Consider the following 23,682-nt stretch of genomic DNA (forward strand, 5'->3'; position numbering starts at 1 on the left):
TCCAAAGTAAATTGCTTGAGTGCTACCTTTAAAATTCCATCATTCACCTTTGCAATATATAGCTCATGGGACAAATAGCTTAAAAACTATTGTGGTATTGAATATGTACTTATGCACTTTATCTCTTATTAAGTTGCTTGTTGTGCGATAACCATGTTTCTGGGGACGCCATCAACTATTCTTTGTTGGATATCATGTGAGTTGCTATGCATGTCCGTCTTGTCTGAAGTAAGAGAGATCTACCACCTTCATGGTTGGAGCATGCATATTGTTAGAGAAGAACTTTGGACCGCTAACTAAAGCCATGATTCATGGTGGAAGTTTCAGTTTGGACATATATCCTCAATCTCATATGAGAATAATAATTGTTGCCACATGCTTATGCATTAAAGAGGAGTCCATTATCTGTTGTCCATGTTGTCCCGGTATGGATGTCTAAGTTGAGAATAATCAAAAGCGAGAAATCCAAAATGCGAGCTTTCTCCTTAGACCTTTGTACAAAGCGGCATGGAGGTACCCCATTGTGACACTTGGTTAAAACATGTGCATTGCAAAGATCCGGTAGTCCAAGTTAATTAGGACAAGGTGCGGGCACTATTAGTATACTATGCATGAGGCTTGCAACTTGTAAGATATAATGTACATAACTCATATGCTTTATTACTACCGTTGACAAAATTGTTTCATGTTTTCAAAATAAAAGCTCTAGCACAAATATAGCAATCGATGCTTTCCTCTTTGAAGGACCATTCTCTTTACTTTTATGTTGAGTCAGCTCACCTATTTCTCTCCACCTCAAGAAGCAAACACTTGTGTGAACTGTGCATTGATTCCTACATACTTGCATATTGTACTTGTTATATTACTCTATGTTGACAATTATCCATGAGATATACATGTTACAAGTTGAAAGCAACCGCTGAAACTTAATCTTCCTTTGTGTTGCTTCAATACCTTTACTTTGATTTATTGCTTTATGAGTTAACTCTTATGCAAGACTTATTAATACTTGTCTTGAAGTACTATTCATGAAAAGTCTTTGCTTTATGATTCACTTGTTTACTCATGTCATTACCATTGTTATTGATCGCTGCATCCACTACATATGTTTACAAATAGTATGATCAAGGTTATGATGGCATATCACTTCAGTAAATTATCTTTGTTATCGTTTTACTCGCTCGGGACGCAGCGGAACTAAGCTTGGGATGCTTGATACGTCTCCGACGTATCGATAATTTCTTATGTTCTATGCCATATTATTGATGATACCTACATGTTTTATGCACACTTTATGTCATATTCGTGCATTTTCCGGAACTAACCTATTAACAAGATGCCGAAGTGCCGCTTCCGTTTTCTGTTGTTTTTGGTTTCGTAAATCCTAGTAACGAAATATTCTCGAATTGGACGAAACGAAGACCCGTGGGCCTATTTTGCCACGAACCTTCCGTAAGACCGAAGAGCATACGAAGTGGGGCCACGAGGTGGCGACACCACATGGCGGCGCGGCCAAGGGGGCCCGCGCCGCCCTATGGTGTGGGCCCCTCGTCGGGCCCCCGACTCGCCCTTCCGCCTACTTAAAGCCTCCGTCGCGAAACCCCTGATGCGAAAAACCACGATACGGAAAACCTTACTGAGACGCCGCCGATCCCATCTCGGGGGATTCTGGAGTTCTCCTCCGGCACCCTGCCGGAGAGGGGATTCATCTCCCGGAGGACTCTACACCGCCATGGTCGCCTCCGGAGTGATGAGTGAGTAGTTCACCCCTGGACTATGGGTCCATAGCAGTAGCTAGATGGTTGTCTTCTCCTCATTGTGCTTCATTGTTGGATCTTGTGAGCTGCCTAACATGATCAAGATCATCTATCTGTAATACTCTATGTTGTGTTTGTCGGGATCCGATGGATAGAGAATACCATGTTATGTTAATTATCAAGTTATTACATATGTGTTGTTTATGATCTTGCATACTCTCCGTTACTAGTAGAGGCTCTGGCCAAGTTTTTGCTTTTAACTCCAAGAGGGAGTATTTATGCTCGATAGTGGGTTCATGCCTGCATTGACACCTGGGACAAGTGACGAAAAGTTCTAAGGTTGTGTTGTGTCGTTGCCACTAGGGATAAAACATTGGCGCTATGTCCGAGGATGTAGTTGTTGATTACATTACGCACCTTACTTAATGCAATTGTCTCGTTGCTTTGCAACTTAATACTGGAAGGGGTTCGGACGATAACCTCGAAGGTGGACTTTTTAGGCATAGATGCAGCTGGATGGCGGTCTATGTACTTTGTCGTAATCCCCAATTAAATCTCACTATACTTATCATGCCATGTATGTGCATTGTTATGCCCTCTCTATTTGTCAATTGCCCGACTGTAATTTGTTCACCCAACATGCTTTTATCTTATGGGAGAGACACCTCTAGTGAACTGTGGACCCCGGTCCATTCTTTTAATACTGAAATAAAAATCTGCTGCAATACTTGTTTTACTGTTTTCTCTGCAAACAATCATCTTCCACACAATACGGTTAAACCTTTGTTACAGCAAGCCGGTGAGATTGACAACCTCACTGTTTCGTTGGGGCAAAGTACTTTGGTTGTGTTGTGCAGGTTCCACGTTGGCGCCGGAATCTCTGGTGTTGCGCCGCACTACATCCCGCCGCCATCAACCTTCAACGTGCTTCTTGACTCCTACTGGTTCGATTAAACCTTGGCTTCTTACTGAGGGAAACTTGCCGCTGTGCGCATCACACCTTCCTCTTGGGGTTCCCAACGGACGTGTCTACTACACGCATCATAGCTTGAATAATATGGAATGAAAACCAAGCTCCCGCCACCGAAAACCACTGAACTCCATAATGAACTTTACAAAACCAAAGTAGAACAGCAAAATATTTTTGGTGTTTTTTTTTGAATTGGAAACAAGAACAAAAGGAAACAAGCAAACAAAGCAAAATCTTTTTGGATTTTCTCATAGCAAACCAACGATAGCAAACAAAGCAAAATAAGAGCAAGAAACCAAAATAAACAAGTGGTGAAGAGAAACAATCAGAAATATTTTTGGTCTTTTTGTGTTTTAGGAAAGAAACAAAGCAAAAACAAGAAAATGAAAACTAAAAGAGTCACATAAACACAAAGCAGCAGAAATTCGTCAAACTTGACAAGCAAGACAATGAATCGATTTTTAAGAAATTCTTCCGCTGCTCATCTCGAAAAGTGTTCAACTAATGAAAGTTGGATAACAACCTGGGGAACATGCACAAAAATTGGCTTCGCAAAATAACGTTCTGGCTGTTTTTGAGAATTTTTTTTGGTATCAGCCCAGAATCTATTTTCAATCAGCACCTCCCCAAATATCATCTCCCTCTTATTAGAAAACCACTTCAAGAAACTAAACAAGTATGTACAAGTATCCAGCAACCATAATATGCAAAGAATGAGTGATGCCGGTATACCTCCCCAAGCTTAGGCTTTTGGCCTAAGTGGAGATCAATCCCATGGTGCCCATGAAGTAGCACCTCCGTAGTACGACGAAGATGGATCCCGTTCCGGTATGTGCTGGAAGAAGCACCTGGATACGTGACAAGCTGTAGTCGTAGGAGGGCTCGGCGTCCTCGGAGTCATGCTGCTGGTGGAAGCCCTGTATCTTCAGTTGCTCATCCACCTCCTCCTTAGAGCGCGACCATGGTTTCTTGTCAACACTGAACAAATCTGGCTGCGGCAAAAGGATTTCCCTCTCATCCCCGTCAGCAAAAAACATTCTATAGACCATATTATCTAAACTAGAGTCAGATGTAACAAATTGATGACTCTTCATAGCAGCAATATCAAGTCTTATAGGAGTCAATTTCACATCAGTAGGGTCAAGAGGAAGATCTAGATATGCTAAAATACACGATGCAATAATTCCTCCAAAAATAGGCCCCTTGTTAGACAAGCGGCGAGCAACAAGAGCACCAAGATGATAAGGTGTCTCTCCAGTGAGTGCAGCAATTAAGAAAGCAAGATGATAACTAGAAATATTACTAGTGTTCTCCCTACCAAGAATGCTAGTAGCAAGGTAATAAGCAAAATACTTAATGGCGGGGAGTTGAATGTTTCTTATCTTGCCACGTTGAATGGTGCGGCAATCATCATTGGTGATTTCTCGATAGAGCTCCAGCAAAGCCTTGGGGTTGTCCTCGATCTTCTTTGCTGTACCTACAGGGGCAATATCCAATGCAGTACAAAAATCCTCCAACTTCATAGTAATAGGATTACCATAGATCTTGAATGCAACTGTCGGGTGATAGTGCTTTTTGTTGAACTTAAAGCTCTCCACAAAGATTTTAGTGAGCATGTGGTATTGCTCCCTCTCATCTCCGATGTAGGTGGTAAGCCCGCCTTACCGACGGGGGTCAAGAAATCATCCAACAACCCTGCATTACTCAAGAAGTTGTAACATGGGAAACATGAAGCGTTAGGGACTCCATTGTCCTCTTCGGGTTCGAAGCTCGGTGCGATGACGTCCTCATTATAGGATCGCCTGAATCGGGTGACGGTCCTAGAAGGCCTCCCCGTGCTTGTCGTCTCTCTTTCAAACACTTCTCCAAAGTTACAATTATCCATCTTCCTTTTCTGAAATTTTTCAACAACCATTATAAAATTTGATTTGGTGGCATATAATTGAGGGAAACTACTATAGGAACTTGCTAGAGTACTAAACATGCATCAAAACTAATTTTTACCACTTAGAACAAGCATGCAAACTCACTAAACATGTTACCTACAGCAGCAAAATATTCAAGATATACTCAACCAAACAAAATTCTACTTGGATAATCGGAGGAGTCACATACCGGAGAGCAAATGTGCCAAATTTCAGACGAAACTGGGCTGAGCAAAGAGATCGAGAAATCTTGAACTCTTGAGCAAAAACGCGAGTGAGAGAAAGCTGGTGCGAGTTTTTTCGGGAGAGAGAATGAGATGGGAGAAAGAGATCAAGAAGTGGGGCAAGGAGGGCCCCACACAACAGGGTGGCGCGCCGCCCTTGCTGGCCGCGCCGGCCTGTGGGGTGCCACCCTGGGGTGCCCCACTGGTCATCCCCAGGTGCTCCCAGGTGCTTCTTCGAAAAATAAGACCAACGATATACTTTTTGTGAATTTTTGAAAACTTTGAAAAATGCACATTTCTGGGTTTCATCATTATTATTACTGGGCAGAAAAAGATTTTGAAATCTATATACAACTAACGAACTTTGCAAAACAAAAAGTTCTACAGCAAGTAGAACAAGTGGAGGAAGAAAGAGATGTTGTTTAGTTCCTCTATGCATATAAAATGAATTTGTTAACAAGGTTGATCAAGTCTTGCCACCAAATAAATTTTACATAGCATAAGAAGAAATAAACCTCAAACCAATCATGTTACCTTGAATTGTATTAATATGGATCCAATCATAATATTTTGATATCCTTGCTTAGGCTCATATATAGGACAATCAATAGTTCCCACTTTGATAGTTCTCACATTAGAAATGGTATTAACTCCACATACTTTATCAATCCTCTTGGGAAAATAAACGGTATGCTCCTTGTCATCGACATTGAAAGTAACTTTTCCTTTATTGCAATCAATAATAGCCTCCACGGTGTTCGGAAAAGGTCTCCCAAGAATAATAGACATATTATCATCTTCAGGCATTTCCAACACAACAAAATCAGTTAATATTAAGCAACTAGTAGTAACTTGAACAGGAACATCCTCACATATACCAACAGGAATAGCAGTAGATTTATCAGCCATTTGCAAAGATATATCAGTTGGTATCAACTTATCTAAATTAAATCTCTTATAAAGAGAGAAAGGCATAACACTAACACCTGCTCCCAAATCACATAGAGCAGTTCTAACATAATTATTCTTAATAGAACAAGGTATAGTCGGTATACCTGGGTCGCCAAGCTTCTTTGGAACTTTACCATTGAAAGAGTAATTATCAAGCATAGTGGAAATCTCCTCATTAGGAATTTTCCTTTTGTTAGAGACAATATCTTTCATATACTTTGAATAAGGAGGCAATTTAATAGCATCATCAAAGGTATTTGCAAGAATAAAGGTTTCATCCAATCACAGAATTTGTTATAGTGTTCTTCTTCCTTTGATTTTAGTTTCTTAGCAGGAAAAGGCATTTGCTTTCGAACCCAAGGTTCTCTTTCATTACCATGTTTCTTCGCAATAAAATCTTCTTTAGTATACTTTTTATTTTTAGCATGCTTTTCAGGTTCTTCTTCATCCTCTTCTTTATCAGAAGCATTATTCTTATCGTTATCTTTATCATGTTCATTACCACTTTCAGTTTCAGCATCAGAAATAGAAATACTATTAGGATCATTAACAGGCTCAGAGGATTCTACAACAGCTTTATGTTTCTTTTTCTTTTTCTTAGATGGAGCACTAGTTTCAGTTCGTTGAGAATCTTGTTCAACTCTTTTAGGATGCCCTTCAGGATATAGAGGATCCTGGGTAGAAACACCGCCTCTAGTTGTTACTTCGTAAGCATGTTTTTCTTTAGAATTATCTTTTAACAAGTCATTTTGCACTTTAGTGAGTTGAACAATTTGAGTTTGAGCCATATGAAAATGTTTAACAAGCATCTTAACATCATTGGAGGTTCTCTCCACAATACCATGCAATTCACTAATAGCTCGAGAATTTTCCATTAAATAATTCTCTACTCTCATATTGAAATTATTTTGCTTAACAATATAATTATCAAACTCATCTAAGCATTGAGCAGGAGGTTTTGAATACGGAATATCTTCTCTAGTAAAGCGTTCAAGAGAGTGTACCTCAATCATGGATGAAGGGGGAGTGATCTTACATAAATCTTCTATGGGAGGTAAATTCTTCACATCTTCGGATTTAATACCCTTCTCTTTAAGAGATTTCTTGGCTTCCCTCATATCTTCATCATTTAATTTAATCATACCCCTCTTCTTCAATATTGGTCTCGGGGTTGGTTCAGGTGTAGACCAATCATCATGATTCCGGCCTATTCTAGCCAATAATTCTTCAGGGTCGTCTGGAGTTCTTTTCCTGAAAACACAACCAGCACAACTATCCAGGTATGCCCTGGACTGAATGGTTAATCCACTATAAAATATATCAAGTAAATCATGCTTTTCCAAATCATGTTCAGGCCGAGCTCTAATAAGAGAGCAAAATCTCGCCCAAGCCTCAGGCAATTTCTCTCCATCTTCCTGGTCAAAATTATAGATTTTCTGCAAAGCAATATGTTGAGCACTAGCAGGAAAGTATTTCCGGAAGAAAACATCAAGCAATTCTTTTCGACTATTAATAGAATCAGGTGGCAAACTATTATACCAAGTTTTAGCATCATCCTTTAATGAGAAAGGGAAAATTTTAGCAACGAAATAAGTACGCTTCTTAACATCATCGTAAAACAAGCTACTCGGAGTAGACAGCTTTAATCATGTGTTCTACAACACTTTATTTTTCAGTACCACAAAAAGGTGTTTTCTCAACAATAGATATATGAGATAAATCAAGAGAAAAATCATAATCCTTATCCTTAATGTTTATAGGAGATGTGGCAAATTTAGGATCAGGAGACAGTTTATATCTAACAGTATGTTGTGCAAGCAACTTTTTACTTTTCTTGCATCAGTAGTAGCATTGCATTTATCAATAAAATCATCATCAAGTTCTACATAATCTTCATCAAGATCATCACTAGAGTATTCAACAGACTTAGGTGAATTAACAGGTGTAGCAGCATTTTCATTAGGAGTTTCAGTACTTTCAATTTGTCTAGACCTAACAATTGTAGCATCTAGAAAAGATCCTAACGAACCATCATTATCAAGCACAGCAGAAGCATCATCAAAATTATAAGAGGAATTTTCAGATCTAGCAGAAGTACCAAGCATGTGAAGCTTGTGGTGGTGAAACAAGTTTATCTATCACGTATGGTGAATCAAGAGCAGCAGAGGTACTCAGAGTTGTACCTTTTCTTGTAGTGGATGGTAATATGGCGACTTTAGTATCGCGAGGTTTACCCATGATGGAGAATTTGCAGCGAACAATATCAATCAAAGTTAACTTGCAAATAAAGCTATGCTCCCCGGCAACGGCGCCAGAAAATAGTCTTGATGACCCACAACTATAGGGGATCGCAACAGTCTTCGAGGGAAGTAAAACCCAATTTATTGATTCGACACAAGGGGAGCCAAAGAATATTTGTAAGCCTTAACAGCGGAGTTGTCAATTCAGCTGCGCCTAGAAACAGACTTGCTCGCAAGAGTTTATCAGTAGTAACAGTTTTATAGCAGTGGCAGTAGGGAAATAATAGCAGCAGTGTAACGAAAACAGCAGTAGTGATTATAGTAAACAGCAGGATTAAAATACTGTAGGCACAGGGATGGATGAACGGGCGTTGCATGGATGAGAGAAACTCATGTAACAATCAAGGCAGGGCATTTGCAGATAATAATAAAACGGTATCCAAGTACTAATCAATCAATAGGCATGTGTTCCATATTTAGTCGTACGTGCTCGCAATGAGAAACTTGCACAACATCTTTTGTCCTACCAGCCGGTGGCAGCCGAGCCTCTAGGGAATCTACTGGATATTAAGGCACTCCTTTTAATAGAGCACCGGAGCAAAGCATTAACACTCCGTGAACACATGTGATCCTCATATCACCGCCTTCCCCTCCGGTTGTCCCAATTCTTGTCACTTTGGGGCCTCGGGTTCTAGACAGCAATACGTGTATACAACTTGCAGGTAAGATCATAAAACAATGCATATCATCATGAAACAATAACATGTTCAGATCTGAGATCATGGCACTCGGGCCCTAGTGACACTAGGCACTATGCCCTAACAATCTTATGCTATTACATGACCAATCTCATCCAATCCCTACCATCCCCTTCAGCCTACAGCGGGGGAATTACTCACACATGGATGGGGGAAACATGGCTGGTCGATGGAGAGGCGTCGGTGGTGATGATGGCGATGATCTCCTCCAATTCCCCGTCCCGGCGGAGTGCCGTAACGGAGTTTCGGTCCCGAGACGGAGTTTCGCGACGGTGGCGGCGCATCGGATGGTTTCCGGCGACTTCGACTTCTCGTCTCGCGTTTTTAGATCGAAACCCTTAAGTAGTCCGGAGGAGGGCGTCGGAGGCTGGCCGAGGGGCCACACACTAGGGCGGCGCGCCCCCTCCGTGCCGCGCCGGCCCGTTGTCCGGGGGCCTGGGCCTCCCCAGTGTCCGCCCTTTCGGCTCCGTGATTCTTCTCGGGAAAATAGGCCCTTTGACATAAATTCCGAGGATTTTCCCGAAAGTTGAACTTCTGCACAAAAACGAGACACCAGAGCAATTCTGCTGAAAACAGCGTTAGTCCGTGTTAGTTGTATCCAAAATACACAAATTAGAGGCAAAACAATAGCAAAAGTGTTCAGGAAAGTAGATACGTTTTGGACGCATCAGTAATCTATGCATGAGACTTGCAACTTATAGGATGTCTTATACATAACATATATCATTTATTACTACCGTTGACAAAATTGTTTCTATGTTTTCAAAATGAAAAGCTCTAGCACAAAAATAGTAATCCATGCTTCCCTCTGCGAAGGGCCTTTCTTCTACTTTATTGTTGAGTCAGTTTACCTATCTTCTTCTATCTTAGAAGCAAACACTTGTGTGAACTGCGTGCATTGATTCTTACATGTTTACCTATTGCACTTGTTATATTACTTTGTGTTGACAATTATCCATGAGATAAACATGTTGAAGTTGAAAGCAACTGCTGAAACTTATATCTTCCTTTGTGTTGCTTCAAAGCTTTCTACTAAGAATTTATTGCTTTATGAGTTAACTCTTATGCAAGTCTTATTGATGCTTGTCTTGAAAGTACTATTCATGAAAAGTCTTTGCTATATGATTCAGTTGTTTATTCATTGTCTTTACCATTGCTTCGAATTGCTGCATTCATCTCATATGCTTTACAATAGTATTGATCAAGATTATGATAGCATGTCACTTCAGAAATTATCCTTGTTATCGTTTACCTACTCGAGGGCGAGTAGGAACTAAGCTTGGGGATGATTGATACGTCTCAAACGTATCTATAATTTCCTATGTTCCATGCTACTTTTATGATGATACTCACATGTTTTATACACACTTTATGTCATTATTATGCATTTTCCGGCACTAACCTATTGACGAGATGCCGAAGAGCCGCTTGTTGTTTTCTGCTGTTTTTGGTTTCAGAAATCCTACAAAGGAAATATTCTCGGAATTGGACGAAATCAACGCCCAGGGTCTTATTTTTCCACGAAGCTTCCAGAAGACCTAAAGGGATACGAAGTGGGGCGATGAGGCGCCGCCACCATAGGGCCGCGCGGCCAGAGGGGGGCCCGCGCCGCCCTATGGTGTGGGCCCCTCGTCCGCCCCCGACTCGCCCTTCCGCCTACTTATAGCCTTCGTCGCGAAAACCCCAGCACCGAGAGCCACGATACGGAAAACCTTCCGGAGACGCCGCCGCCGCCAATCCCATCTCGGGGGATTCAGGAGATCGCTCTCCGGCACCCTGCCGGAGAGGGGAATCATCTCCCGGAGCACTCTTCATCACCATGATCGCCTCCGCATTGATGTGTGAGTAGTTCACCCCTGGACTATGGGTCCATAGCAGTAGCTAGATAGTTGTCTTCTCCTCATTGTGCTATCATGTTAGATCTTGTGAGCTGCCTATCATGATCAAGATCGTCTATTTGTAATGCTACATGTTGTGTTTGTTGGGATCCGATGAATATGGAATACTATGTCAAGTTGATTATCAATCTATCATATATATGTTGTTTATGTTCTTGCATGCTCTCTGTTGCTACTAGAGGCGCTGGCCAAGTTGATACTTGTAACTCCAAGAGGGAGTATTTATGCTCGATAGTGGGTTCATGCCTCCATTGAATCTGAGACAGTGACAGAAAGTTCTAAGGTTGTGGATGTGTTGTTGCCACTAGGGATAAAACATCAATGCTTTGTCTAAGGATATTTGTGTTGATTACATTACGCACCATACTTAATGCAATTGTCTGTTGTTTGCAACTTAATACTGGAAGGGGTGCGGATGCTAACCTGAAGGTGGACTTTTTAGGCATAGATGCATGCTGGATAGCAGTCTATGTACTTTGTCGTAATGCCCTGATTAAATCTCATAGTAGTCATCGTGATATGTATGTGCATTGTTATGCCCTCTCTATTTGTCAATTGCCCAACTGTAATTTGTTCACCCAACATGCTATTTATCTTATGGGAGAGACACCACTAGTGAACTGTGGACCCCGATCCATTCCTTTACATCTGAAATACAATCTACTGCAAACTCTGTTTTTACTGTTCTTTGCAAACAAACATCATTTTCCACACCATACATTTAATCCTTTGTTTACAGCAAGCCGGTGAGATTGACAACCTCATTGTTAAGTTGGGGCAAAGTATTGTGATTGTGTTGTGCAGGTTCCACGTTGGCGCCGGAATCCCTGGTGTTACGCCGCACTACACTCCGTCACCAACAACCTTCACGTGTTCCTTGACTCCTACTGGTTCGATAACCTTGGTTTCATACTGAGGGAAAACTCGCTGCTGTATGCATCACACCTTCCTCTTGGGGTTCCCAACAGACGTGTGTCAACTACCATGCCAACAGCACAGCACCATTCAATATAAACACGTACCCAAACTGAGACTTAGAGTCATTAGGATCAGTGTTCCAACTTGCATCGGTGTAACTAGTTACAACGAGCTCTTGGTCACCTCCATAACAAAGAAACATATCCTTAGTTCTTTTCAAGTACTTCAGGATATTCTTGACCGTTGTCCAGTGTTCCATTCCTGGATCACTTTGATATCTGCTAGTCAAACTAACTGCATGTGCTATATCCGGTCTAGTACATAGCATGGCATACATTATAGAGCCTACTGCCGCAGCATAAGGGATCTGATTCATCCTTTCTCTTTCTTGTGTCGTAGATGGACCTTGATTCTTACTCAAGACCTTACCTGGTAACATAGGTAAGAAACCTTTCTTACTTTCGTCCATTCTAAACTTCTTTAGAATCTTGTCCAGGTATGTACTCTATGAAAGCCCTATTAGGCGTCTTGATCTATCTCTATAAATCTTGATGCCTAATATGTACGATGTTTCACCAAGGTCTTTCAGTGAAAAACTATTATTCAAATAACCTTTTACACTGCTTAATAGTTCTATATCATTCCCAGTCAATAATATGTCATCTACATATAATATCAGGAACGCTACGTAGCTCCCACTCACTTTCTTGTAAATACGAGCCTCTCCATGACATCCGTATAAACCCGAAGTCTTTGATCACCTTATCAAAGCGTCGGTTCCAACTTCTGGATGCTTGCTTCAGTCCATAAATTGAAGGCTGAAGTTTGCACACCTTGTCAAGCATTTTTAGGATCGACAAAACCTTTGGGTTGTACCATATACAACTCTTCCTCAATGTCTCCATTAAGGAACGCCGTTTTGACATCCATCCGCCAAATCTCATAATCGAAAAATGCAGCTATTGCTAACAAAATCCTCACAGATTTTAGCTTCGCTACAGGTGAGAAAGTCTCATCGTAGTCAACACCTTGAATTTGTCGGAAACCCTTTGCGACAAGTCGAGCTTTATAGACAGTAATATTACCATCAGCATTTGTTTTTCTTTTGAAGATCCATTTATTCTCGACAGCCTTGCGGCTATCAGGTAAGTCTACCAAAGTCCACACTTTGTTATCATACATGGATCCCATTTCGGATTTCATGGCTTCTTGCCATTTGTTGGAATCTGGGCTCATCATTGCTTCTTCATACGTCGCAGGGTCTTCATCATTGTTGTCCACAATCATGACATTTAGACAAGGATTATACCAATCAGGAGTGGCACGTTCCCTTGTCGATCTGCGAGGTTCAGTAGCTATCTCATTCGAAGTTTCATGATCATTGTCATTAGCTTCCTCTGTTTCCGGTGCAGGCGGCACAGGAACAACTTCCGGTACTGTGCTACTCTGATCAACGAGAGAAGATTCAGTAATCTCCTTAGAACTAAGGATATGTTTCTTTGTTATGGAGGTGACCAAGAGCTCGTTGTAACTAGTTACACCGATGCAAGTTGGAACACTGATCCTGATGACTCTAAGTCTCAGTCTGGGTACGTGTTTATATTGACTGGTGCTGTGCTGTTGGCGTGTAGTTGACACACGTCTGTTGGGAACCCCAAGAGGAAGGTGTGATGCGTACAGCAACAAGTTTTCCCTCAGTAAGAAACCAAGGTTATCGAACCAGTAGGAGTCAAGGAACATGTGAAGGTTGTTGGTGACGGAGTGTAGTGCGGCGCAACACCAGGGATTCCGGCGCCAACGTGGAACCTGCACAACACAATCAAAGTACTTTCCCCCAACTTAACAGTTAGGTTGTCAATCTCACCGGCTTGCTGTAAACAAAGGATTAAACGTATGGTGTGGAAGATGATGTTTGTTTGCGAAGAACAGTAAAGAATAGAGTTTGCAGTAGATTGTATTTCAGATGTAAAGAATGGACCGGGGTCCACAGTTCACTAGTGGTGTCTCTCCGATAAGATAAATGGCAAGTTGGATGAACAAATTACAGTTGGGCAATTGACAAATAGAGAGGGCATAACAATGCACATACATATCACGATGACTACTATGAGATTTAATCGAGGCATTACGAAAAAGTACATAGACCGCTATCCAAGCATGCATCTATGCCTAAAAAGTCCACCTTCAGAGTTATCGTCCGAACCCCTTCCAGTATTAAGTTGCAAACAACAGACAATTGCATTAAGTATGGTGCGTAATGTAATCAACACAAATATCCTTAGACAAAGCATTGATGTTTTATCCCTAGTGGCAACAACACATCCACAACCTTAGAACTTTCCGTCACCTGTCCCGCATTCAATGGAGGCATGAACCCACTATCGAGCATAAATACTCCCTCTTGGAGTTACAAGTATCAACTTGGCCAGAGCCTCTACTAGCAACGGAGAGCATGCAAGAACATAAACAACACATATATGATAGATTGATAATCAACTTGACATAGTATTCCATATTCATCGGATCCCAACAAACACAACATGTAGCATTACAAATAGATGATCTTGATCATGATAGGCAGCTCACAAGATCTAACATGATAGCACAATGAGGAGAAGACAACCATCTAGCTACCGCTATGGACCCATAGTCCAGGGGTGAACTACTCACACATCAATCCGGAGGCGATCATGGTGATGAAGAGTCCTCCGGGAGATGATTCCCCTCTCCGGCAGGGTGCCGGAGGCGATCTCCTGAATCCCCCGAGATGGGATTGGCGGCGGCGGCTCTAGAAGGTTTTCCATATCGTGGCTCTCGGTACAGGGGTTTTCGCGACGAAAGCTATAAGTAGGCGGAAGGGCAGAGTTGGAGGCGGCGCAGGGGCCCCACACCATAGGCCGGCGCGGGCCCCATGCTGGACGCGCCGCCCTATGGGTACGGGCCCTCGTGGCCCCACTTCGTAACCCCTCCGGTCTTCTGGAAGCTCCGTTGAAAAATAAGACCCTGGGCGTTGATTTCGTCCAATTCCGAGAATATTTCCTTTGTAGGATTTCTGAAACCAAAAACAGCAGAAAACAAAGAATCGGCTCTTCGGCATCTCGTCAATAGGTTAGTGCCGAAAAATGCATAATAATGACATAAAGTTTGTATAAAACATGTGAGTATCATCATAAAAGTAGCATGGAACATAAGAAATTATAGATACGTTTGAGACGTATCACCTGCCACCTTGGTGGAGTCCACCTGGGACTCCACCCCTCTAGGGTTGGCCGGTCAAGCTTGGTGGAGTCCCTCCGGGACTCCGCCTTCCAAAGTGATTTCTTCCGGACTTTTCTAGAACCTTCTACAACCTTCCATAAATGCACCGGATCATTTCCAAACTTGGAATATGACTTCCTATATATGAATCTTATTCTCCGGACCATTCCGGAACTCATCGTGATGTCCTGGATCACATCCGAGACTCCGAACAAAACTTCGAAATCCATTCCATATTCAATATCTACTAATACGACATCAAACCTTAAGTGTGTCACCCTACGGTTCGCGAACTATGTAGACATGGTTGAGATCTCTCTCCGACCAATAACCAATAGCGGGATCTGGAGATCCATAATGGCTCCCACATATTCAACGGTAACTTAGTGATCGAATGAACCATTCACATACGATACTGATTCCCTTTGTCACGCGATATTTTACTTGACCGAGGTTTGATCATCGGTATCTCTATACCTTGTTCAACCTCGTCTCCTGACAAGTACTCTTTACTCGTACCGTGGTATGTAGTCTCTTATGAACCATTCATATGCTTGCAAGCTAATATAGACGACATTCCACCGAGAGGGCCTAGAGTATATCTATCCGTCATCGGGATGGACAAATCCCACTGTTGATCCATATGCCTCAACTCATACTTTCCGGATACTTAATCCCACCTTTATAACCACCCATTTACGCAGTGGCGTTTGATGTAATCAAAGTACCTTTCCGGTATAAGTGATTTACATGATCTCATGGTCGAAAGGACTAGGTAACTATGTATCGAAAGCTTATAGCAAATAACTTAATGATGTGATCTTATGCTACACTTAATTGGGTGTGTCCATTACATCATTCATATAATGATATAACCTTGTTATTAATAACATCCAATGTTCATGATCATGAAACTATGATCATCTATTAATCAACAAGATAGTTATACAAGAGGCTTACTAGGGACTCATTGTTGTTTACATAACACATATGTATCAATGTTTCGGTTAATACAATTATAGCATGGTATATAAACATTTATCATAAACACAAAGATATATAATAACCACTTTTATTATTGCCTCTTGGGCATATCTCCAACAGTGTAAGTGGGTCTATATAATTAAGACCCGCTCCGATGGATCTCTACAGCGCTATAAAGCGCGTCTTGTGGCTCATGGCTTTCAGTAGGAGCACGGCCGTGACTATGATGAGACTTTTGCCCCTGTGGCTCATATGACCACTGTGCATACTCTTCTTGCTGTTGCTTCTGTTCGACGTTGGTCTGTGTCCCAGCTTGATGTTCAGAACGCTTTTCTTAATGGCGAGTTGAGTGAGGAGGTTTACATGCAGCCTCCTCCTGGGTATTCTGTTCCCGTTGGGATGGTTTGTCGTCTTCGGCGTTCTCTTTATAGCCTGAAATAGGCCCCTCGTGCCTGTTTGAGCGCTTTTCCTCTGTGGTGACTGCTGCTGGTTTCTCTCCTAGTCTTCATGATCTAGCGCTATTTGTTCACACTTCTCCTCGTGGATGCACTCTTCTTTTTCTCTACGTTGATGATATGATCATTACTGGTGATGATCCTGAGTATATTGCCTTTGTCAAGGCTCATCTTCGTGATCAGTTTCTTATGACTGATCTTGGTCCTCTTCGCTACTTTCTTGGGATTGAGGTCTCCTCCACTTCTGATGGTTTTTCTATCTCTCAGGAAAAGTATATTCAGGATCTTCTTGCTCGTGCTGCTCTTGGGGATGAGCGCACTATTGAGACTCCTATGGAGCTTAATGTTAAGCTTCGTCCTACTGATGGTGATCCTCTTCCTGATCCGACACGTTATTGCCATCTTGTTGGGAGTTTTGTTTATCTTGCTGTCACTCGTCCTGATATCTCTTATCCTGTTCATATTCTCGAGTCGGCTTGTCTCAGCTCCTACCACCGTTCACTACAGTCATCTCCTCCGTGTTCTTCGTTATCTTCGGGGCACGATCACTCGTCGCCTTTTCTTTCCTAGTTCCAGCTCTCTCCAGCTCCAGTGCTACTCGGATGCTATGTGGGCGAGTGATCCTACGGATCGTCGTTCACTTTCTGCTTACTGTGTGTTTCTTGGTGGCTCGCTTGTTGCTTGGAAGATGAAGAAACAGGTAGCGGTTTCCTGTTCGAGTGTTGAGGCTGAGCTGCGGGCTATGGCTTTGTTGATTGCTGAGGTGACCTGGTTACGGTGGTTGCTTGCAGATTTTTTGGTATCTGTTACGACACCCACTCCACTTTTGTCTGACAGTACATGTGCTATCAGTATTGCACGTGATCCGGTCAAGCATGAGCTGACCAAGCATATTGGTGTTGATGCTTTTTATACACGTGCTCAGGTGCAGGCTCAGGTTGTTGCGCTTCATTATGTGCCTTCAGATTTGCAGTTGGCGGATTTCTTTACAAAGGCACAAACTCGAGCACAGCATGACTTCTTACTCTCCAAACTCAGTGTTGTGGATCCACTATGAGTTTGAGGGGGGTGTTAGATGTATATATTGTATATTGTAGTTTCCCCATATGTTAGGGGGCTTCCTTCATATTTGCACATGTATCTGTACTATATATTGTGGCCTTTGACCCCCTGGTAATACAATAATTCTATTACCCTAACAGAAGTCACGCTTTTGTGTGCTAGGGGAACCGAGCCTACCTCAACTGGTTGGAGAAGTGGATGTACAAACCTAGCATCTGAGTTCAAATCTTCACGAACACGAATTTAGGTTCCTATTTATACTCCAGGCCCAGGCTAGATCTGGTACTGATGCAATTTTAGAGGGCAATAACCTAGCTCTGATACCACATGATAAGGGGGATCCCAGCAGATCCACCTAGGTTGATGCCCGATCTTTCACAGCGAGAACCTGGGGTAGTAAATCCTCCCAAAAACGCGATGAACGTAGCATGACGAAGAGGGAACGAATCCAGCAAGCAACGGATCGATGAACGATACTCCTCAAACCTTGAGCTAGACAATTCTTGATGAACACAAGAACCTTCGCAGCGGATATAATAGATACACGTGAACACACGCAACTAGGTATAGCCTAAACTTTAGAGTAAACTTGAACTACCCTAAACCCTAGCCGCCCCACCTCCTTATACGAGGGGGAGGTGGCCGGCCAGCCCCTATTGGGCTGGGGCGCCCCACTTGGTGGGCTAACCTGGTTTGGTTTGGAAAGGCCCAAAACCAAACACAACACTAATTTACCCTAATTGGCCCACCACATGACCTAGCTACATTATTTCCTAACATAGAATGAATGACACAACTTTTGACTTAACTAGAAAAACACCCCGCGCGTTGCAGCGGATATTGTGAAAAGAAAATGTTTATTTATAATATACTCTCAATGTACAATCTATCAAAACAATGAATATGAGTTTTACATCAATGAACACCGTGGGTACACACTCATGTAATTGCTTTGTTAGCACTCCACTGAATGACCAGCTTTGTAACCATGGGGATCACGAAAAATCAGTACAAAAGAAAAAAATGAACGGATTCATTCATGAACCAACACCATACCAAAGTACCTGAAATTAAAATAAAAAAAGAGGTAACTGAAATAAATTAATAATTGACGCTTATCTTGATATAAAGTGAATATAATTTCCCAAACTGCGAAAACCTAGAGAACTGTACAATGCGAGACTACCATGTAGCTGAATGTTGAGGAATGTAGAGGAAAAAAAAACTCTGTGCCACTCCGTACTACCTATGATGCCAAAATTGCAGGAACCTAACAATGGGGAACATGAAACGTTGATGCAGATTACCGAGAAGTTGATGCCATTGCAGACTATGTATAAAAGGTAGTCGATGTGTCTTTGCATACTCTCATCTGGTGCCAACATGCGATCACACTAAATGTAGATGCCACACAATTCTGCAAAATTATAACAACAAAATCAAAACTCTTAATTTCAATATGCAGACTATATAAGAGGTATTCACTAATGCCTATATTACGTGCTAATCTCACGGCAGCAATCAACGTTTAAGATGTCGACCTCGCGTGTTGTCGGGTTCCAAACGTGCGCGTCGGTAAAGGGACATGTTACTCGGAAGAAACTTACTCGATGGACCAAACTAATAATAATAGATAGAACGGGAGGAGCTAAAGTGCCATTAGAGACGGCAACATTGAAGCCGACATGTGAGGCAGTGTTCCCGTATGACTGTTTCACATGAAGTCTGCTTCCTTTTGGCGTGGTTCACGGAGCAGATACACAGATATGTAGAAGCCCTCCATGGCAGTGTTAGGGAATTCCGTGTAGTAGGAGGAAGATATATATAGTGTGTGCAATAGAGCTTGTTAGTGGAGGATAGTAAACGGTCAGTTACCAGACTAAAATCGCGGAGAGAAAAATCGTTTAGATGTTCATGTCATTGCATTCAGAAAAGCTTGCTGGAACTTACTCCGCATCGTTTGGTTTCTTGGAGGATTAATGAGGCCCACTGCACCATTTGGTTTAGTGGAGGATTAATGAGACCATGGGTCAGCAAGTCACCACTAACGCATGTGTACATGTGGAACAATTTTTCAGGAAGAATGTCTATTTTCTTTCAAAGGAGCTTCTACGTAGGAACGCTACACAACACAAATGGACGGATGGAGATGAGAATCGGACGGATGTGATTTGTTGATGATGTGGCTAGTCTGCATGTTAAGATAGACATCTTAAATGATCTTTTAGTGGGGTTTTGCTTTATAAAAGATATAGATAGATTATTACATGGCGTAGATCGTCCTAGCGTGTCACTCCTGAATCCTCGATGGCGTACAACCTAACTTGGTGGAGTCCTGAAATTGGGCTCTACATAGGCCTTCGTGCCCATATCACAAAGGAGGAGAAGCGAAAAGAAGGAACGTTGTGGTGGCTGGTGGCTCCTTGTAGCTCATGACCTAGAAGATTACGTTACAGAGAAGATCTGTACATACTTTAATGGGATTTTAGGCTCTAGAGAAGTAGGGCAAGCATATAGATACCCATATACTATTCTTTTCTCTTATATTGACGGGGTTTGCGTGCTAATTTCTGTAGGTTGCACCGATTAATAACCGACCGATTAAATCAGTTAAACGTCTGAATTCCTATTATTCACTAATCCTAAGCCGACCGAGCAGTTAACGATTACCGATTTTCTTACCATTATAAACTACACAAATTCATAAAGCAAAGGAGAAAGAGAAATGGATACCCAAAGAGAAAAAATAAGCTACTCCATGCGTTCACTTTCATAAGACCTTTTTGATATTTCAAGCCATATTTCAATGTACAATAGATACATGTCAAAATAAATGAACCTATACATGAAAACGTGTCTAGATACATGAATTTTCTTTCGTATCTAGCCTACCTTGAATGCCTTAGAAAAGTGAACGGAGGGAGTTAAAAAACTAAAGATGGGTTCTAAATAAGATTCCTCCGTTAATCTCAAAATGAGTGAAAAGAGATAAGCTCACAAGGTGCAAACTAACTTGGCTAATTGATGCAATGATGGACAAATCTCATTTTCTTTAACAAGATAAGAATATGAGTTCTTCATGCTTGATGCAATAACCAGAATAAAAAACAATGACTAGCCAACATGGTCGTGCAGTTTTGCAAAAACAATGAGATTACGGGATTTTACTCATTTTGAGTTTATTGCAAATGAGAAATCATGCAATCGGTAGTTAGTTTGCACCATGTGCACTTTGTTTTGGTGAAGCTAACAAGTGAATTTCTATTGGGCCTGCATCCGATCTATTTAGGCCTGACTAACGTTTTATTTGGGCCTGCATTTGCTATCACTCGTCCTCGATTTTTTTTCCTTATCATTGAACTTTGATCACACTGCACACACACGTTAACTTAAGCTGACCAACAAAACAACAAAATTTGTCCGAATTCGTTTTGCTTTTGATTCAAGGCTAAGCGATAGAGCATAAGATCCATGTGAGTACGATTACAATCAGAGGGATTGTTGTCTAATGACTAATGATCTGGAGATAAACAAAACCGAAACAAATTACATAACAATAAAAAATTCCGGCCATAAGATCGTCCTGCTTCTTCAGATTGATAAGTTTCAGTAGCTGCTTGTTCATCTTCTTCAACTTCAATTCAACCCCAACTCAGCTGATCCCAACTGCTCCACCGTAGCAACAACCGCAGCTGATCCCACCTGCTTCACCGCCGACGGCAAATTAAGGGTCCCAAATTGAGCTCGAGGGATGCGCCCTCTATTTCAATCCTCTTGATGTACACATCAAGCCACTCAAAATGCCTGCATTTCGGCAGATTCTGAAAATAGGAAATATAACCCTAATTCCCAAATCGGATGAAAATCCAAAAATTGAGGAAAATATAACGAAATTAGGAGAGGGGAAAATCAGATCTCACCTTCCCCGGCTCTGCTTTGCTCTTGTATTTCATAAACTCGTGCCCGGCGTTGCCATTCTCATCGCTCGTGGTGATTAGCCGCTTCAGGGCGCCGTCCGTGGGCAATCAGGGCACCTTCCCAGTGGCCACAGACAGTGGGAGGCTGAAGCGGAGCTCGACATCTACCGTTGGCATTGCTACACTTCGAGGTTCGCCAGAGAAGAAGGGGAAGAAACGGGAGAATGCAACGGTCCGAACTGCCTCCAGCACGGGGGCGAGATGCTCTGTCTTGTACAAGCTGGGGTTCTGAGTCTCATGTCGTGAGGTGGACAAGCAGTGGGTCCAATGATCTGAGGTGGATATGTTTGGGGTTCTCCTCAGCCGTTAAGCTATCTACTGCGGTTTATGAGAAGTGTTACATGCGAGCTATTTGCTTCCTCAAAAACGTAACGTGATAGCTATTCTATGCAACGTCATCGCTCTCCTTCCAATTCACTGGAAAGTTGCACATGACTACAGGGGCTATTCACCCCTATAAAGCCTGATCCCAGAGAGAGCCATTGAGCCGCACTGCTCAGCCTTTGAAGATCCAGAGCTAAACATCATCTAATACTCCGTACTTTGTAGATTGAATTCCATCGGGCCATGACAAAAGCAAACGGCAACGATGTAGTGCGTGAGAGCCAGCGGAGCACGCAGCAACACGCGGAAGGCCCTGCGGCCATGCTCGCCATCGGTACTGCGAACCCGTCAGGCGTCGTAATACCCCAGGACCAGTTCGCCGACAACATCTTCCGCGTGACCAAGACCGACCACCTTACGGAACTCAAGGAAAGGATGAAGAGAATCTGTAAGCATAATATATGCGCGCCTCCGATTCTGATGACGTTAATTACCCTTTTGCATCGAAAATAATCGATCTGTGTGCTATTCCTAACTTATACTGAGTTAGATGGTAGTATTTTTTTTTCCGAAACAAGTGAGATGTTTATATGTTTCCCTGCAAAAAACTAATGCTCTACTCCTTGTAAAATACTACATGAGGAGCTTATTAATTGTCCTTGCAGGCCAAAAAACCGGCATCGAGAAACGGCACTTCCTACTGAACGAGGAAGCAGTTGGTGCCCACCCGGATTTCCTCGACAGGGAGCTGCCATCCCTCGACGCTCGCATCGACATGGTCGCTACGGCTGTCCCCAAGCTCGCGCACTCCGCCGCGACCAAGGCCATCGCCGAGTGGGGACGCCCGGTCACCGACATCACCCATCTCGTCTTCAGCACCTACTCCGCCTGGCAGGCCCCCAGCTTCGACCTCCGCCTCGCCACACTCCTCGGCCTCCGCCCCACGGTGAGCCGCACCATACTCAGCCTCCACGGCTGCTACGGCGGTGGCAGGGCGCTTCACCTGGCCAAGCATCTCGCCGAGAACAACCACGGCGCGCGCGTCCTCGTGGCTTGCGCCGAGCTTACCCTTGTCTGTTTCGGCGCCCCCGATGGGAGCAACCTCGTCGGCACGGCGTTGTTCGGCGACGGCGCTGGCGCTGTCATCGTCGGCGCCGGACCTTTCCGTGAAGGTGAGCGCCCGCTCTTCGAGATGGTCTCTGCCACCCAGACCACCATACCGAGGACCGAGCATGTGCTCGGCATGCAGGTCTCGGGTGCCGGCGTAGACTTCCACCTCGGCATCCAGGTGCCGACGCTGATAGGACAGAACATCAAGCAATGCCTCGTAGATGCCTTCAACACCGGATCACTCGTCGATGCTCCTCCGTTCTCTGATTGGAACGACCTCTTCTGGGCAGTGCACCCGGGTGGCCGCCCGATCCTTGACAACATAGACACCGTGCTCAAGCTGGAGCCAGGGAAGCTGGCGGCCAGCCGACATGTGCTTCGCGAGTACGGCAACATGAGCGGCGCAACCATCGTCTTCGTGCTCGACGAGCTGCGCCGCCGTAGGAAGGAGACGGAAGGCGATAGTCCGCTGCCGGAGTGGGGTGCCATGCTCGCCTTCGGACCAGGAATCACAATCGAGACCATGGTACTGCGCGCACCTCCTCTCAACGAAAATTAATCATCTACATCGTCACTACGTATACGTCCAACTCATGCATGGTGTGTATAATTAACGTGTGTCAAAAATGTGGACACACGTCAGCCATGTCAAACGTAAAAAAGGAAACCAGGGCGACCACCTCTACTGTTCCCTAAGTACGTACTACTTCGTACTTAACTGGATAATACAGTTAAATCCAGGGTATGTATCTGAATGTTGCCTCCATATATTGTGTATGCGCGTGTGTATTGTCAACTCTATGTATTGTTTTCTGTATATCATAAATAAACAAATAAAGCTCTGAGTGTTGGATCTACTGTTATTCAAGAT

At 43.0% G+C, this 23,682-nt stretch overlaps 1 protein-coding gene across 1 annotated transcript; it reads left to right on the forward strand.

Annotated features, from left to right (window-relative positions):
- The first annotated feature begins 21,944 nt into the window (after positions 1 to 21,944).
- LOC124694235 (bisdemethoxycurcumin synthase-like) lies at positions 21,945 to 23,370 on the forward strand. The gene is made up of 2 exons (XM_047227245.1): positions 21,945 to 22,149; positions 22,367 to 23,370. Exons 1-2 carry the CDS (start codon positions 21,945 to 21,947, stop codon positions 23,368 to 23,370), a joined length of 1,209 nt encoding a protein of 402 aa, XP_047083201.1.
- Positions 23,371 to 23,682: the final 312 nt, after the last annotated feature.

Source organism: Lolium rigidum, chromosome 3 (assembly GCF_022539505.1).
Source record: "Lolium rigidum isolate FL_2022 chromosome 3, APGP_CSIRO_Lrig_0.1, whole genome shotgun sequence".
Classification (NCBI taxonomy): Eukaryota; Viridiplantae; Streptophyta; class Magnoliopsida; order Poales; family Poaceae; genus Lolium; species Lolium rigidum.